The sequence below is a fragment of the Vipera ursinii genome (genome assembly GCF_947247035.1).
Source record: "Vipera ursinii genome assembly, chromosome: 1".
Taxonomy (NCBI): domain Eukaryota; kingdom Metazoa; phylum Chordata; class Lepidosauria; order Squamata; family Viperidae; genus Vipera; species Vipera ursinii.
The window spans coordinates 357963392-357982105 of record NC_139512.1 but is presented as its reverse complement, the minus strand read 5'-3'; the positions used below and the strand labels follow the sequence as shown (position 1 = coordinate 357982105).

Below are 18714 nucleotides of genomic sequence, written 5' to 3'. Positions count from 1 at the left end.
GGACTTCTGCTCCCAGAATCCCCCAGCCAGCCTGCTTTAAGAGGGGTGGACTTCCACTCCCAGGATTCCCCACTCAGCATGCTACAAGAAGGTTGGGTGTCAACTCCCCGCATCCTCCAGCTAATATGGAATTCTGGGAGTTGGTCCACCCCTCTTCAAGTGGCCAAGGTTGAGAAACCCTGGCATACGGAATAAATGCAGTCAATTCTTGAAGGCTTCTGAGAAGGTAGAGCTTCTTCAGGTTCTTCTCTTCTTCTGGATCTGGTCCTATGGACTACTTCTGCTGCCATGATGAATTTCAGAAGCTGCCAACCTTCCTGGTAGGCTGGAAGGGGTCCATAGGCCAAAGTACTGCCAGATTGTTCTTCACACCAGCAGCTCACCTCCAACACCACCAAAAAACAAGGACCGTGGAGATCGTCTCCACTGCATGACGACGGTTGCCACCATCCTACAAACCACTGGGCACAATCAGGCAATGATGTTGTCGCTGGCCAATCCTTGCAATCCAGACAAGACAGTTGGGTACGGGAGGACAAAGTCACAATCCACAAGGACAGGGTTAGTTCCTGGAGATACACACCCCATGCTGGAGGTCAGTCTCCAAAACACAAAGAGGTTCCAAGCTTCCATAGTCAAGCCCCATGCAGAAAATTGCTGGAACCACTCCAGAGTTGCTTCGTTAGATGCCAGCCTGCCATAAACTATGAGGACCAGGGAGCTCGGGGAAAGAGGGAAACCGGAAGTAAGCATCGTGCCATCCCGAGACATCATCCCAAGGTCACGAGCTTGGGCAATGAAAGGTAACAGCTCATGATCTAGCTCGCTTTTGCAGGGACGGTTACCCAAACAACTTCGAATGCGACTGGACAAGCGGGTGATAAGATAGCAGGGAGGTGGAACGAAAAAGGGACAAGTTAACCGGGAAGGTTTTATGCGCAACCTCCCATTCAGAAGGTTGAGAGTTCAATCCTAGGTAGCGGCAGATATTATTTCCTTGGGTGCAAAGAAAAAAAAATATATGTGCTGCCAACTCCACGTGGCACCAGGAAGGGCCGGTAAACGCTCAGCTCCATCCAGTCGCTGTGACTCTACCCCGAGTTCAGGGATTAGAAAGTCGTAAAAAGGGAGCTTTTAAGCGGACCCTGCCGTAGCGCGGGAATAACGCTAGGAAGAAGAAGTTTCTTTTAGCTACCAATGGAGTTGAGCGTCTTGCTTTCCTAGAAAATCAAGCTGGGGCAGGCTGACGGGTCAAGTTAGCCCCAAAGCTCCCTTCCCACCCGTCCTCTGCCCAGGTTAGAGATTAGCCAGGAACACCATGCTCAAACCCGGCACACTCCATGCTACCACCTGCCTTAGTCGCTCTCCGGCCGATACAGATACTTCATCATCAGACTGTCCACTTGCTTTTTCCGTTTCTTCTCCTCCTTCTTCAGCTGCTGGGTGGACTTCCCAGCCTCGGGACCCCCTTCCCTGGGGACACCGCCGCTCTCCCCGTCAGAGCGCTTCGGGCCCTTCTTGATGCTGGAGTCGCTACGATAGGAGACGGTGGAGCTGGAGGAAGACTCCGAGGACGACCCGGTGTGGGACCTCTGTTGCTTCTTCTTCTTGGACTTCTTCTTGGATTTCTTAGCACGCTTTTTGGAGGTCTTCCTCTGCCGCTCGGGAGAGGAAGAGGAGGAGGAGGAAGAGGAGGAGGAGTCACTGGAGGAGCTCCGCTTTCGGCTCCTCCTACCCTTCGTTTGCTGATCAGGCCTGTAGAAGTCCAAGGCCGAGGCTGACCGGCGGAGGCTGCTGGCCGGGTGCTCGGGGGTCTCCAGCAGAGTGGTGCTCCTGGCACTGCGGACACTCCTGCGGTCCTCTTCCTCCGAGTCGGGATCCTGGCTGGAGCGCCTGAATTTGACGGGCTTGTAGTTGAGCACCTCGCTGATTGCTGCCTCCAGATCCGGGTCGAGGTAGCTCCGATGGCCGACCGGCCGGATGTCCACTTCGTCTAACCGCAACTCATCCGAGGTGGACGTCCGAGGCCGAGGAGGCATCGAGAGGCTGCGCGCGACAGAGTGTTGGCTGCAGAGGGAGCGAGAGTCGCTCGGGGCCAGGCTGGCCATGTCGTCCAGCTGGGAACGGCTCAAGGAGATCCGTGAGCCCGGGCGGCCGTAGGACGAGCTAAGGTCATCCAAGCGAGAAGCGCTGCGCCGCGAGCTTCCAGGGCTGGAGAGGGCCAAGCTGAGGGACGAGCGGGTGTCATCTTCAAGGCCAGTCCAGGAGGCTGCACTTTGACTGACCGTGGCCGAGAGGACTGACGTCCGATCGAATTCGGCCGCCGAGGTGGACCAGCGCTTCTCCAGGCCCTTGGGGAGGCGGCTGCTGTTCTCTGAGAGGACCGATCCCCTCTTGCTTAGCTCCTCTAGGCCTCCGCCGAGCGGCTTCTTCCAGGAGGCAAGGGAGCTACTCTCGTCTGAGCCGCCCGCCACCGAGGCCCGTGCAGCCTTGCGGAAAGAGCGGTCGGGCGAGGCGGGGCGCTCGCTCAGGGTAGAGAAGAGGCTCTCCTCGTCCCCTTTCCCGCCAATGGAGTCCTTGAGGTTGGTGCGCTTCCGATAGCTCAGTGAGCTCATGACAGAGGCCGACCTGTCCTCCCCGTTCTTAGCCTCCTTGCCCGTCGCGTCCACGGTGGGTCTGACCCAGGCAGGAGGAGACCACAGTGGGAGAAGAGAGCAGGAAAGAGAGAAAAAGGATTAACTGGAGGATAACCAGATCGTGCACGGCGCAGGGGTTAGAATGCAGCATTGCAGACAAACTCTGCCCACTGCCAGGAGCTCGATCCCGACAGACGCAAGGTTGACTCAGCCTTCCGTCCTTCTGAGGTCAGTAAAATGAGGACCCAGATGGTTGGGGGCAAATAGGCTGACTCTGCAAACTTCTTAGAGAGCCCCATAAAGCATTGTAAAGCGGGAGGGAGGGAGGGAGGGAGGGAGGGAGGGAAGGAAGGAAGGAAGGAAGGAAGGAAGGAAGGAAGGAAGGAAGGAAGGAAGGAAGGAGTAATGTCCCACTGGTTAGAATGCAGCATTGCAGGCTGGCTCTGCCCACAGCTAGGAAGTTCGATCCTGACCGGTTCAAGGTTGACTCAGCCTTCCATCCTTCCGAGGTCGGTAAAACGAGGACCCAGATGGTTGGGGGCAAATAGGCTGACTCTGTAAAACCGCTCAGAGAGGGCTGTAAAGCACCATGAAGTGGTATATAAGTCTACGTGCTACTGCTTGGGGAGGGAAGGAGAGAGGGAGGAAAGAAGGGAGGGAGAAAGGAAGGAAGGAAAACAAGAAAGGAAATGAGGAGAAGGAAGGAAGCTGTAGTGGCGCAGTTGTTACAATGCACTGTTGCAGGCTAACTCTACCCACTGCCAGGAGCTCGATCCCGACAAGCTCAAAGTTGACTCAGCCTTCCGTCTTTCCAAGGACGGTAGAGAGCGCTGTATAGCAGTCTGAAGTGGTATATAAATCTAAGTGTTATTGCGAAGGGAGGAAGGAAGGAAGGAAGGAAGGAAGGAAGGAAGGAAGGAAGGAAGGAAGGAAGGAAGCAGTGGTGGCACAGTGGTTAGAATGCAGCATTGCAGGCAGACTCTGCCCACAGCCAGCAGTTTGATCCTGACCGGCTCAAGGTTGACTCAGCCTTCCGTCCTTCCAAGGTCGCTAAAAGGAGGACCCAGGCTGGAGGAGAAGGCCAAGATGCTGACTCTGTAAACCGCCCAGAGGGCTGAGCGGTATATAAATCTAAAGTGCCGCTGCTAGGCGGTGCAGGCGCCCGAGACGTGCTCCGGCAGCCGGGATCCAGCTGGGGAAGACGCGCCTTCGCAAGGGGACTCCTGGAAATCAAGCCGCTATTCCGTGCCAGCGCTGTTGAGTTTCTGTTTGGTTTTGTTTCAGAAAGGGGGAAATAAACACACACAAAAAGCCAAAAAAAAAAAAAAAACCAAACACAACAACAACAACACCCCTGCCATCGATTTCAATTTGTTTTGTTGAAAACGCTGGCGGCACGGAGCAATCGATTCTCCCAGTGGGGGCCCCAAATAAAAGGGGGAGAACCGTTTCCCACAGCAAGAGGCGGTGCGTTCGTGCGCAGGGACAAATTAGACCCATTACAGGCCTGCTTCTCGACTCACAATCACACCCGAGCCCAAACGATCTGTGGCTAAGCCAGACGGAACCACGCTGGGGTCTCCTGCCTGAGCAGGGGGTTGGACTAGAACAGAGACCCCCCCCCAATCTTTCGGGTACCAGGGACCGCTGGTTCCGTGGAGAGAGGTTTTGCCACGGACCGGAGGGTGCGTGGTTTTGCGTGCTGGCTGCATCTCGCGGATGGGGCTTTGCTTGTTTGTGCGGATCGGTTGCTAGCGTGTCGCGGCCCGGTACCGGTCCACGGACCGGGGTGGTGGTGTTTGGGGACCCCTGGATTAGAAACACCCCCCCCAAGGCCCCTTTAAACCCTGTCACTCCGCGACGCAGTTGTCAAGCCAGTTTGGCAAGCTTTTTGGCCAAAGCCGTCCAAGTCAATCTCTGCAGCTGTGAAGGTCCTTAAGTGAAACTGGCTTCGTTAAGTGAAACTGGATTCCTCCCCCCCCCCCGTTCTCTCCCCTCCCCCCACCCAATTGACTCTGCTTGGCAGAAGGTCGCAAAAAAGGCGATGGCGTGATCCGCTGCGACCGTCGTCAATACGAGTCGGGTTGGCCGAGCGGCTGAAATTCTGATCCCGTGACCGCAGGGGTATGCCGCGACCGTCGTTCAGCGTGAAAAACAGCGCGTTTTTCAGGGCCGTTTCTAACTTTCAGAGCCGAGGACAACCTGCCTCCGTGTTTTGGGGGTGGGGGGAATCCGTCTGCATGGAAGGTTTAAAAAAGGGCAGGGGGGCCTATGCCTGGAAACCCACCCCCCCCAAAAAAGGGGAAACCAGTCTATTCTGAAGGAGCAGGAACCGGGCTGGCAAAACGCCACTCGGAGACAGTCCCCGGAGGGGAGAACCCCGTCCCCTGCCCCTTCCCCAAATAACGGGCGCTGGCTTGCCCAAGTTGGAGAGCTCGGCTCTGCCCGTGCCGGTGCCAACAGCTCCAGGCTGTTCCTCCGTGCTGCTGCGGCGGGTTGCTATGGCAACGGGGGTCCTATAAATAGCCCGTCTGGTTGCTGGTCACTACCAGAGATGGTAGTGGGAGAAGTGGGGGGGGGATATACGGGGAAGGGGAGGCATTGACGAGAAGCCCTATCTGGGGGGGGGGAGGGCTTGGGCAGGGGTGCGTAGGAGCCTGGGATAAGACCCTGGCCCCGAAGGGGGAGGGGGATAAAAAGGAGGCGGGTGGGGAGCATGGAAGGTGTAGTGCCGAGGTTTAAATAAAGCACGCGGGCGGGGGGGGCTTTCCCGCCCTTTATCATCCACCTGGACCCAGAAGGGCTCCAAAATAGAGAGAAACGGGGTGTAAAAAGTCCCCGGGTGGCCTTCGCTTCTTTTTCCCCCAGGCAACCTCGGCTCTTTTATGACTCATGGACTTCAACTCCAAGAATTCCTGAGCCAGCCAAGCTGGCTCAGGAATTCTGGGAGTTGAAGTCCATGAGTCATAAAAGAGCCGAGGTTGCCTCCCCCTGCCCCAGGGGTTCCAGACTGGGACCCCCCCCACCCCAACCCCACCTGCAGATTGGCGGCTGCAGGAGAGGCGCCTCGTGGAAGTGGCCCCTCGCGTCAATGGGCCCTCAAGGGCAATAGGTGGGGGGGGGGCAGAAGAGAGAGCCCGGGGGCGGTCACAGATTTGTGGGTCGGACCCTCACCCCACAAGGGGGACAGCCTCAGAAGGGCAGGCGAGCGTGCTCAGAAGGGGCTACTAAGGAGCATGCAGGGACTCGGTAAACAGCTGCCTTGCGGAGCCCAGAAGGAGGGCCTGCGTGCGCACGCACACACACAAACACACACACACACACACACACACACACCTGCACGCACAAACACACCACTCCTAACCCAAGGACAAAGAACAGTTGCTCCAGCCTTGGAAGAACGGCAAGGAGATATTGCGAAAAGGGGATTTTTAAAGCATTCGTATCTGATCTAGCAAAGGATTATGGCACTTAACTGAGTTTAGGATGGGGGGGGATCCACACGCTGATTTCTCTCTCTCTCTCTCTCTCTCTCTCTCTCTCTCTCTCTCTCTCTCTCTCTCTCTCTCTCTCTCTCTCTCCCTCCCTCCCTCCCTCCCTCCCTCCCTCTCTCTCTCTCTCTCTCTCTCTCTCTCTCTCTCTCAACAAACACAGCCGGCTCCCACAATCGTATTTGATCGGGAGCTGGCTGCATTTAATCGATTAATCGATTAACAATTAATCAGTGGAACGCCTGGTCTCCAGAAGTTTGTGGGTGCTCCAGCGTGGAAGGTTTTTCAAGAAGAGACTAAGAATTGTATAGGGTGAAGGTGTCCAATCTTGGGAACTTGAAGGACTTGTGGATTTCAAATCCCAGAATTCCCCAGCCAGCAGGAAGTCCACCCATCTTGAATGCCGACTAGGGAATTCTGGGGGTTGAAGTCCACCCCTCTTAAAGCAGTCCTGCTGGGGAATTCTGGGGGTTGAAGTCCACCCATTTTAAAAGCATGCCAGCTGGGGGATTCTGGGAGTTGAAGTCCACCCCTCTTAAAGCATGCCGGCTGGGGGATTATGGGAGTTGAAGTCCACCCCTCTTAAACCATGGCTGGCTGGGGAATTCTGGGAGGTGAAGTCCACCCCTCTTAAAGCATGCCGGCTGGGGGATTATGGGAGTTGAAGTCCATCAGTCTGAAAGTGGCCAAGACTGGATGACTGAGGAATTCTGGGATTTGAAGTCCACCAAATCTTAAAAGTTCCCAAGGCTGCACACCTCTAGTACAGGGTCCGCTGCTCAAGCAGAGGGTTGGACTAGAAGACCTCCAAGGTCCCTTGCAGCTCTGTCCTTCTCTTATTCTGTTACTACACACAACGCAACCAGAGGAATGGGTCACCAACACCTAGGGCTGCCCCATTCCCTAACTGCAAAGTCAGGAGCCTTCCCCACCCCCTGCCCTCCACCCCCCAATGGGTGGGATGCCCCCAGCGTGCCGGGCCCACCTGCTACTCTTCAAACTGCCGTCCTCGGAGACCGACTTGCAGGAAACCTTGTTTTTCGAGAGCCACGATTTCACTCCGTCCACGCGGTCTTCCAGCTCCGAATCGGCGTCCGAGTCTCCCTCACTGGGGAGAAAAAAAGCCAGCGGAGAGATGAGTGGTGTGTATTTGCCGACACCAACGACATCAGGTGTCACTCTTTAGAAAGCCTGGGCGAGACGGGTTAATCGGCGTTCAGAAATGCCACATTCTCACCCCATCCCCACAGCCTTCGGAGCTTGGCCTGGTTCTTCTCAAGACCAAGGAAAAGGGGACAGATGGACGGGCAGATGGTGGTTCTCCACGAGGCTCTGGTGTCCATCTCCTGCCGTCAAACCGGATGAGGGGAACTCATCAAGTCTGCAGGAGTAGCCAACACGCCAGAAGACAAGCTCGGGATCCAAAAAGACTTGGAACAAGGCGCCCTTATCCAACAACAAGAAAATTCAACGTAGATTAAAAAAAATAAATTCTACACTTTGGCACTGAGCACCAAAGAATTGAAGCCTTTGAACTCTGGTGCTGGAGAAGACTCCTGCGAGTCCCTTGGACTGCAAGGCGATCCAACCGGTCAGTCCTAGAGGAGATCAACCCTGACTGCTCTTTAGAAGGCCAGATCCTGAAGCGGAAACTCAAATCCTTTGGCCACCTAATGGGAAGGAAGGACTCACTGGAGAAGAGCCTCATGCTGGGAAAGATTGAGGGCAAGAGAAGAAGAGGACGACAGAGAAGGAGGTGGCTGGATGGAGTCACCGAAGCAGGAGGCCTGAGCCTAAATGGACTCCAGAAGATGGTGGAGGACAGGAAGGCCTGGAGGAACGTTGTCCATAGGGTCGCGATGGGTCGGACACGACTTCGCAGCTAACAACAACAACAACACACTTAGGCAAGAAAAAAGCAACCATACAGGCCCAGGCTAGGTGAAACGTGGCTTAATGTCAGTGGAATCTTGGCATCCTAGTGGACGATCATTTAAATGTGAGCCAGACACGTGTGGCGGCAGCCCAAAAGGCCAACGCAATCCTAGGCTGCATCGACAGAGGGTTTGAATCGAGACCACGTGGAGGATTAATACCACTTTACAAGGCCTCGGAAAGGCCGCCCTTGGAACGCGGGATCCAGTTTGGGTCACTGCGATGTAAAAAAAAGGCCTTGCCCTTCCTTCCTACTGTCCTTCCTTTTCTTTTTCCTTTCTTCCCTTCCCTGCCCTTGTCCTTTTTCCCTTTCTCATTTTCCTTCCATTTCCTTTCTTTCCTTCCTCTCATTTTCCTTTCTCCGACCCTTCCTTTCTTTTTCCTTTCCCTCTCCCCTCCCTTCCCCGTCCTCCTTCCGCCCTTCCCTCCCTCCTTCCTTCACTTTGTCACCATCACCTCATCCTTCCTTCCTCCCTCCTTATGATCCCTTTCTCCTCCTTCCTCCCTTCCCTTCCTCCTCGCTCCCTCCCTCATCCCATCCTCCTTCCTCCCTTCCCTTTCTCCTCCTTCCTTCCTCCCTCCCTTCTTTCCGCATGATCCCATCCTCCTTCCTCCCTTCCCTCTCTCCTTCCTTCCTTCCTTCCCTTCCTCCCTCCTTCTTTCTGCATGATCCCTCTCTCTTCTCTTCCTTCCTTCCTTCCTTCCTTCCTTCCTTCCTTCCTTCCTTCCTTCCTTCCTTCCTTCCTTCCTTCCTTCCTCCTGTTCCCCTCTGCCTTTACTCACAATCCCAGTGCCTCCCCCCTCCCCCTTCTCTCAACCAGGAAGCCCACCTCTCACCAGACTCCCACACCTCCTCCAGCCCTGAGTAACTCCTACACCCCCGGACAGGGGATACGGCCCAGCTGCTCCTCAGTGCAGGCCTGTGAGTAGGGCGGGAGCCGCCAGGCGACAAGAGGAGCCAGCTCTGCTTTATGGCCATCCGCGCCCAATTAAGGCAGCGGCAGCCCAGAGCGATGGGTCTGTCCCTGCGTAAACTGCAGTTTAGCAGCCACCTGGCAGCCCTTGGATTTACGAGCAGGCCGCCGCCGCGGTGCGCAAACCAACTTGTGCACAGCGAAGAAGAAGAAGAAGAAGAAGCGCAGCCTGATTTACACGCCGGCGTAAAGGCAGCCTGGCTTAAGGCCTCTAAATTTATAAGTGGCGGTGTTCATAGCTGCGTTGATGGCCCTGAGCACAGATGTGCCGCGATGCACGAGGCTGGGGCGGGCAGGGAATGCGTTCCTCCGCGTCGCGAGCCGCGTCTGCGTAAATCTCTCGCCGCTAATACCGGGCTCTTTATCGCTTCCATTACCATTAGGGCTGTAACGACCGTATCTATACGGAAATCAAAGCAGCCTTTCATCTCACCGCTGAGGTCTGTAACTCTCCCTCCGGCTTCCCAGGGCGCTAAGTGGGGAAACTTTGGGGGGGGCTGGGGGGGGGTCCGCGGGAAACAGGGCTCCTTTGCCACGACGACTTCAGCGCGTCGTTCGGGGTGCTCGCTCTAGGTAGTCCTCGACTTACAACCGTAATTGAGCCCGACCTTTTCGTCGCTAAGCGAGACATTTCTTTAAGGGAATTTTGCCCCTTAGTTCCGGGCACTCACTAGAGGAAGTCCTCGACTTACGGCCATAATTGAGCCCGACCTTTCCGTCGCCAAGCAAAACATTTAAGGGAATTTTGCCCCTTAGTTCCGGGCGCTCACTAGAGGTAGTCCTCGACTTACGGCCATAATTGAGCCCAATGTTTCCGTCGCTAAGGGTGACAGCTGCTAAGGGAATTTTTGCCCCATTTTACGGCCTCTCTTGCCGCCGCTAAGCAAATCGCGGCAGTTTCCACCTAAGCAACGGAGTTGGTTCTACGACCTCTCTTTCCACAGTCGTTAAGCGAATCACCGCAGTTGTAACTTAAGTCACACGGCCGTTAAGCGAACCTGGCTTCTCCCGTTGACTTTGCTCGTCGGAAGGTCGCAAGAGGGGATCAAGTGACACCCCCGGGACACCACGACCGTCGTTAAGCATGATCCCGAATTCGGATCACGTGACCACGGGGACGCCGCAACGGTCGCAAGTACACACCAGCCGCCAAGCCTGTTAATTCGGATCACGTGACCACGGGGGAACGCCGCGACGGTCGTAAAGTGTGAAAAAAGGCCACAAGTCCCTTTTTTCCCCCCAGTCCTGTCACTTCGAACGGTCACTAAACGGGCGGTTATAAGTCCAGGACCCCCTGTACAAGGAGAAGCAGCGTCACCTCTGCCTCTGAGCCCCCCCCCGCCATTAAATCTGAAGCCATCAACGCTGCCCTGTCCCTTTTTTCTTCTCTCTCTGGAAATCAAAATGCTGGGAGGCAGTTTGTTATTTTTCCCGCCGTGGGAAAAAAGCCGGAGAGCCCTATAAACCAACTCCAGGGGAGGGGTGGGGGGTGGGGGCACGGCGCTGCTGCGATTTTTAAATGGTCGGAATTAAACCTCCCGTCAAAGGCAATTTACGTCCAGGGTAGCCGTGCCATTACTTAACCGGGATCCGAATCGCTGGGGAACGGACGGAGGCAGGCTGAACGGTCGGGGACATTAATTGTGTGTGACAACAAGGCTCTCGTTGCCCTGGATCACTGCTAGAGTTGATTACATTTATCATTAGCCGGGGGAGACCTCCCCACCGTCCAGACGGGGTCTGGAAAGGAAAACAGGCCAGGCCGTCCAAAGCACGGGAAGATTAAAAATGGAAACGCGGCACTCGAATGTCTCCGACGCGAGAAGGCAAAATTTGGGAGGCGACTGGATTTTGTTTTGTTTTTTCCTTTGAAGAGGTTTTGCTTCTCCTCCCAGAAGCTTCCTCTGCTCTGACTGAAAGGTGAGGGAATGGGAGGATTTATACCCCTTGCAGAGAGCTGGTCATTTGCATCCTTTTAGAGAGTCGTTGAGGCCACTTGCATTGTGTCCTCGGGGTCATCTGAGTGGTGCAAATGGGTGGGTGGGGGCTTCTTGGAACTGCGGAAAGGAATTCCACACCCATTTGCACCCCTCAGGTGACCCCGAGGACACAGGCAAAACTCCAAGTGGCCTCAAGGATTCTCTAAATGGATGCAAATGACCAGCTGTCTGCAAGGAGTACAAATCCTCCCATTCCCCTTGAAGACGTTTCACTACTCATCCAAGAAGCTTCTTCGGCTCCGATTGGATGGAAGGGAATGGAAGGATTTATATTCCTTGGAAACAGCTGGTCATTTGCACTCTTTTAGAGAGTTGTTGAGGCCACTTGGAGGTTTGTTGGTGTCCTTAAGGTCACCCGAGGGGTGCAAATGGGTGTGGAATTCCTTTCAGCAGGTCCAAGAAGGCTCCACACCCATTTGCACCCCTCAGATGACCTTAAGGACATAGGCAAATCTCCAAGTGGCCTCAACGACCTTCTAAAAGCACGCAAATGACCAGCTCTCTGCAAGGAGTATAAATCCTTCCATTCCCCCCTCCATCCAGTCAGAACCGAAGAAGCTTCTGGGATGAGAAGTGAAACGTCTTCAAAGGAAAAACAAGGAAGTCCCAGTTGCCTGGGACTTAGAAGGTCGTTGAGGCCACTTGGAGGTTTGTTGGTGTCCTTAAGGTCACCCGAGGGGTGCAAATGGGTGTGGAATTCCTTTCAGCAGGTCCAAGATGGCTCCACACCCATTTGCACCCCTCAGATGACCTTAAGGACATAGGCAAATCTCCAAGTGGCCTCAACGACCTTCTAAAAGCACGCAAATGACCAGCTCTCTGCAAGGAGTATAAATCCTTCCATTCCCCCTCCATCCAGTCAGAACCGAAGAAGCTTCTGGGATGAGAAGTGAAACGTCTTCAAAGGAAAAACAAGGAAGTCCCAGTTGCCTCTTGAAAAAGAAACTTTGGGGACAAAATTTGGGATGTTCCTCGGCCAGCCAGCCAAGATTCTGGGTCTTTTTCACTAGCTGACATGCCTTGTTTCGTTCCAACATTAAGCCCAGATCGAATCGACTTCATATACAAGTTGTCCTCCACCTACAATCATTCGTTTAGTGACTGTTCAAACGGCATTGAAAAAAAGGACCGTTTTTCTCATGCCGTGGACATATGATCAAAATTCAGGTGATGCTTGGCAACTGACTCATACTTATGACGGCCGCAGTGTGTCACAGGATCCACCTGATCCCCTTTCGCAACCTTCTGACAAGCAAAGTCAAGGGAGAAAGCCAGACTCGCTTAGCAACCGTGCCACAAACTTAGCAATTTCTGATAGCGAAGCATGCTATTTCCCCGCCCCGCCCCCAGACTCACACATATACACACCTCACACTACGGTGGTCCTCGACGTACAATTGGTTTAGCGACCGTTCAGAGTTACAATGGCGCTGCAAAAAAGGGACCGATAGCCCTTTTTCGCACGACGGTTACCGCCTCCCCACGGTCACATGATCAAAATTCAGACGCTCGGCAACTGGCATGGACCAGTGACGGTTGCAGCATCCTGGTGTGTGTGTGTGTGTGTGTGTGTGTGTGACGTGATTCCCTTTTGCGACCGTCCGGCAAGCAGAGCCAACAGGGGAAGCCGGATTCACTTTGCGACGGTGTCACTTAACAACCGCAGCGGTTTGCTTAACAACGGCGGCAAGAAAAGTCGTGAAATGGGGCAAAAGCCGCTTCGCAAACGTCTCCCTTAGCGACCTAAATTTGTGTTGGTCCTAAGTGGAGGACTACGATAACAGATTCCTTGTCCTGCCCTCTTCCACCACCACCACCCCAAGAAAAAAAATCCTTTATCCTTCCTGAGCCAGGCTCTGGGGCCCTTCGTCCCACCCACCCCACCCCGCTTTCCTGCGACCCACAATGTTAGTTAGTTCCACAAGGCAGGCTTACATCCGGACAAGCTAAGGCAGAACCAAACACGGGTTAGAGCAAGAACGGCAAGGCTCATGCGTGTTGAGTGAGGCGTGCTACAATGGGAGGGGGCGACCAGCCCCCTCCACCACCACCCCGGGCCCGGGACATGCTTGGGGGTTAGGCGTAACACGGTGTTACTGGCAACCCGGGGAAAACTCCATTCCTGCTCACAGTTTACTCTTGCGTTTCTGGAACTTTGACACCACGTCCTGCAAACTGGGATATCGGATTGGGGAGAGGGAATGGGGTGGGGGAAGGGAAGGAGAGAAGCGGGTGGGGGAAAAAAGCAAAATAAAATTCACAACAAGGAAGCATTTTTTTTTTAAAAAAATAATCCACTTGGGAAGAAGAGGAAGGAAGAGCGCAAAGGAGTAACAGGAAGAAGTGAAGAAAAAAGGAGGGGGAGGGGGATGGAGGGAAAGGAAGCTGGTGGGGAGGGGGGAGGAGCAGTGGTTCCCATCTCCTGTCCTGGGGAGCGTGGGGGGGGGGGGGAGGGGGGGGAAAGAGTCATGCAGAAGACCCCAGAGGGGTGGGTGAAAGGACCCTCAATTTTCAGAGGCAGCTTCTGTCAATTAACTGCGTGTCCATCATCTCTGGGACCAGCTGTGAGACACTTGGCCGGCCACTGCTGGCAACAGATGGTCACCGGGAGAGACCTTGAGCGCCGCAAGGGAGGAGGAACTTGAGGGCCTCCTGGGAGAAGAAGGTCAGGAGAGTGGAGGAATCTCATCATCCAGGTCAGAGGAGACCCTCTTACTCTCGAGGCCCCAAGCAGCCCCCACTGCCCACCAGCCTTCCATCCATTCATATCTATCTGTCCTTCGTCTAATTTATCATGTCTGTCTGTCTATCTATCTCTATCCAATCTCCATTCATCATTCATCCATCATTCTATATATATCTTTCAGTCCATCTAAGCTGCATCCATCCCTGGTCTGTCTGTCTATCCATTCTGTCTATCTGTCTGTGACTATCTATCTACCTTATCTATCTATTTATCATCTATCTATCCATCCATTCACTCTCCATCCATCCATTCATCATCCATCCATCATATCTATACACCTATCTTTCTGTCCACCTGATCTCCATCCATCCATCCATCCATCCATGCAACTCTCTCCATCCATCCACCCAACCATGTCTGTCTGTCTGTCTTCTATATCTATCCATCCATCATATCTATACACCTATCTTTCTGTCCATCTGATCTCCATCCATCCATCCATCCATCCATCCATCCATCCATCCATCCAATCATCATCCATCCATGCAACTCTCTCCATCCACCCACCCAACCATGTCTGTCTGTCTGTCTTCTATATCTATCCATCCATCATATCTATACACCTATCTTTCTGTCCATCTGATCTCCTGATCTCCATCCATCCATCCATCCATCCAATCATCATCCATCCATCCATGCAACTCTCTCCATCCACCCACCCAACCATGTCTGTCTGTCTGTCTTCTATATCTATCCATCCATCATATCTATTCACCTATCTTTCTGTCCATCTGATCTCCTGATCTCCATCCATCCATCCATCCAATCATCCATCCATCCATGCAACTCTCTCCATCCACCCACCCAACCATGTCTGTGTCTTCTATATCTATCCATCCATCCATCATCCATCCATATCTATACACCTATCTTTCTGTCCATCTGATCTCCATCCATCCATCTATCCATCCATCCAATCATCATCCATCCATCCATGCAACTCTCTCCATCCATCCACCCAACCATGTCTGTCTTCTATATCAATCCATCCATCCATCATCCATCCATCATATCTATACAGCTATCTTTCTGTCCATCTGATCTCCATCCATCCATCCATCCATCCATGCAACTCTCTCCCTCCATCCACCCAACCACGCTATATCCACCCACTCATCCGTCCAACCACATCTGTCTGTCCGCCCATCCATCCGCCCATCCATCTACCCTACCCACCCACCTACCCCATCTCCCACAACAACTATGTGACTAACATTGTTCGGTTATAGCGTGCCACATTTGCCCCATTGACCCACCAACGCCCACTGACGCCCCACTCGCCCACCTGTTGATGAGGTCCTCGTTGTCCTCGCTGTCCATCTCGTCCTCGATGGCAGCCTGCAGGTCCCCGATCCGCTTGAAGGCCAACTTCAGATCCGCCTGCAAGCTCTGGTTAGCCGCTTCCAAGCTCTCCAAGTCCATCTCCTGGGGGGAAACACCGCAGCCAGGGTGAGGGGCTTTCTGGGGGCATCGCCCTCGTGGGCGCACCACCGTTCGGCCAGGTCCCCCCCCCCACGCCCCCACCCCCGGGAATCTGATTTGTACGGTACAGGGAATCCTCGGCTTACGAGCACAACTCAGCCCCAAATCTCTGCCGTTAAGCGAGTTTCATCCCATTTTACGATCTTCCTTGCCACGGTTGTTAAGTGAATCACTGCAGTTGGTTGTTAAGCAAATCTGGCTTTTCCTATGGACGTTGCTTGTCAGCAGGTTGCCAAAGGGGATCACGTCACACACACACACACACACACACACACACACAGACGCTGCGACAGTCATAAACGTGATCCTGTTGCCAAGAGGGTGAATTTTGAACACATGAGCCCGGGGGATGCTGTAGAAAAAACCCGGTCAAAGGGCCGTTGTAACTTGGAACGGTCGCTAAATGAACCGTCGTTGAGGACCGCCCGTACTCGGCCAAGTACGCTAAGATCCTGCAAAGGGTTAGGGTCACAGAGGCTTCCTCCTTGCAAGGCAGCAAATAAGGGTGAAGCTCTTTGGATGCACCTGGGCCAGGTGTGGCCTTGCAGGTAAAGGTAGGAAAGAAAAAAAAGGCATTCTAGGCGGGTCCTAACCTGAATTCTCCTTCACTCGTTGTTGCCCTTTTGAGCTTTTTTTCTGTTAAACGTTGTACTGCCAAGGCATCCATCCCTCCTTCCTCTTCCCTTCCTTTCTTCCTTCCCATTTCCCTTCCTTCCTACCTACCTTCCTAACTTCCTTCCCATTTCCCTCCCTCCCTTCCCATTTCCCTTCCTTTCTACTTTCCTTCCTACATTTCTTCCTTCCTCTTCCCTTTCTTCCTTCCCATTTCCCTTCCTTCCTTCCCATTTCCCTCCCTCCCTTCCCATTTCCCTTCCTTCCTACATTTCTTCCTTCCTCTTCCCTTTCTTCCTTCCCATTTCCCTTCCTTCCTTCCCATTTCCCTCCCTCCCTTCCCATTTCCCTTCCTTCCTACATTTCTTCCTTCCTCTTCCCTTTCTTCCTTCCCATTTTCCTTCCTTCCTTCCTTCCCATTTCCCACCCTCCCTTCCCATTTCCCTTCCTTCCTACATTTCTTCCTTCCTCTTCCCTTTCTTCCTTCCCATTTCCCTTCCTTCCTACTTTCCTTCCTACATTTCTTCCTTCCTTCTTCCCTTCCTATTTCCCTCCCTCCCTTCCCATTCCCTTTCCTTCCTCCCTCTCCTCCCTCCCTCCCTCCCTTTTCATCCTTCCTATTTCCCTCCCTACTTCCCTTTCTTCCTATTTCCCTTCCTTCCGCTCCAATTTTTTTTTTAAAAAAAGACTGCTATTTGCCAACCCCGGGAAAAGCCACCCTTTGCGATTCTTTTATTTAATAGTGAGAGACGGGGACCTCTGCAGAGCCGCCCTCTGCACATCCTCTCGGGAAAGTTCACCGTCGCCTGTCCCCCTTTCACGGAAGGAGTGCTTCCTTTATTAATCTCTGCCCTTTATCAGAGAGCTCCATCCCCATCTGCTCATCTCAGCGCCAGGAACCGCTCAGGCCCAAACTTTGCACCAAGGCAGCTTTCCACAAAACGCAGCACGTTTTTTTTTCTCTTCCGCTGAGGCCAAACGGGAGACGAGACCCCCCGTTGGGTGCTTGGCGAAAACGACCACCGAGAAGGGCCCACCTGGGCTCCCTCTGTCACCTGGCACGCTTAACGTCCAGCCGTGGATTAACCAGTGGAACAGCGGGCCTCCAGAAAGGGTGGGCACTCCATCCCTGGAGGTTTTTAAGAAGAGGCTGGACAGCCACCAGTCTGGAATGGCACAGGGTCTCCTGCTTGAGCAGTGGGCTGGACTAGATGACCTCCAAGGTCCCCTCTGACTATTCCATCCTATCCTTTCCTTACTCTGTTCTGTTCTACTCTACCCTGTTATTCTATTCTATTCTATTCTATTCTCATTAGGTAAAGGTTCCCCCGCACATGCGTGCTAGTCATTTCCGACTCTAGGGGCCGGTGCTCATCTCCGTTTCAAAGCCGAAGAGCCAGCGCTTGTCCGAGGACGTCTCCGTGGTCATGTGGCCGGCATGACTGGACGCCAAAGGCGCACGGAACGCTGTTACCTTCCCACCAGAGTACTCTACTTCTATTTCTATTTCTATTATCATTAATTCTATTCTATTCTATTCTATTCTATTCTATTCTATTCTATTCTATTCTATTCTATTCTATTCTATTCTATTCTATTCTATTCTATTCTATTCTATTCTATTCTATTCTATTCTATTCTATTCTACTCTATTGCATTCCATTCCATTCCATTCCATTCCATATATTCTATTCTATTCTATTCTATTCTATTCTATTCTATTCTATTCTATTCTATTCTATTCTATTCTATTCTATTCTATTCTATTCTATTCCATATTTTCTATTCTATTCTATTCTATTCTATTCTATTCTATTCTATTCTATTCTATTCTATTCTATTCTATTCTATTCTATTCTATTCTATTCTATTCTATTCTATTCCTTATTCTGATTCTATTCCATTCTATTCCTTATTCTGATTCTATTCTATTCCTATTCGATTCCTACTCCAGGAGAGGGGGAGGGAGGGGGTGGGCAGACGGGCCTCCGGAGAGCGGACCGTGAATCTGTCGACTGCTTAAACAACCACAATCATGCTGCATTTATTCCTGTCTCGGGGGAAGCCATTAAAATGAGAAAAGGTTGGGCAGCGATCCCAGAGAGGATTTGCACATGGCCTGGGGAACGCACCTGAGTGCACGGGACAGTTTCATAGAATGACAGAGTTGGAAGGGACCTTAGAGGTCTTCTAGTCCAACCCTTTGCTCAGGCATTTCAGACAAACAGGTTTTCTTAAAAACCTCCAGTGATGGAGTACCCACAATCTCTGGAGGCAAGGAGTTCCCCTGGTTAATTGTCCTCACTGCCAGGAAGTTCCTCCTTAGTTCCAGGTTGAGTTTCCATCCGTGGCTTCTTCTCCTGCCTTCAGGCGCTTTGGGGAACAGCTTGACTCCCTCTTCTTTGGGGCAGCCCCTGAGATACTGTAACGCTGCTATCATGTCACACACACACACCCTTGTGTCCTTCTTTTCACTAGACTGGACAAACCCAATTCCTTCAATCGTTTTAGCCTCCGGCCCCCTAACCATCTTTGTTGCTCTTCTCTGCACTCCTTCAAGAGTCTCAACATCTTTTTTTTTCCCTTTGCATCGTGGTGACCAAAACTAGTTGTCATTGGGCTCTGCTCCTGATCCTATGCTTCCTCCTAACCAGGCTATGCCAGGGCCGTTAGAATATACGTTGAAAGCAAATCCCTCCCCCTTCTAGCACTGATGTTGTTACCTAGTTGAGTCCTGAAATGTTGGCAGGAAAACTAGCAAGCTAAAGAAAGCACCAAGGACCCCACAGCCACTCCACAAGCCCCCCTCCCTTCTAGAACTGACAATGTTCCCTAGCT

The 18714-nt window shown here is 52.9% G+C and overlaps 1 protein-coding gene across 1 annotated transcript in view; it reads right to left on the bottom strand.

Annotated features, from left to right (window-relative positions):
- The window catches only part of LOC310650885 (unconventional myosin-XVIIIa-like), a gene marked incomplete at its 5' end in the record, with an annotated part of 78521 nt that overhangs the window by 8978 nt on the left and 50829 nt on the right, over positions 1 to 18714 (bottom strand). Inside the window, 3 exons of the mRNA XM_083379705.1 lie at positions 1355 to 2676; positions 7113 to 7235; positions 15068 to 15207. Of these exons, the coding sequence (XP_083235831.1) occupies positions 1356 to 2676; positions 7113 to 7235; positions 15068 to 15207 (1584 nt within the window). The 3' untranslated portion in view covers position 1355. The remainder of the gene's footprint in view (positions 1 to 1354; positions 2677 to 7112; positions 7236 to 15067; positions 15208 to 18714) is intronic.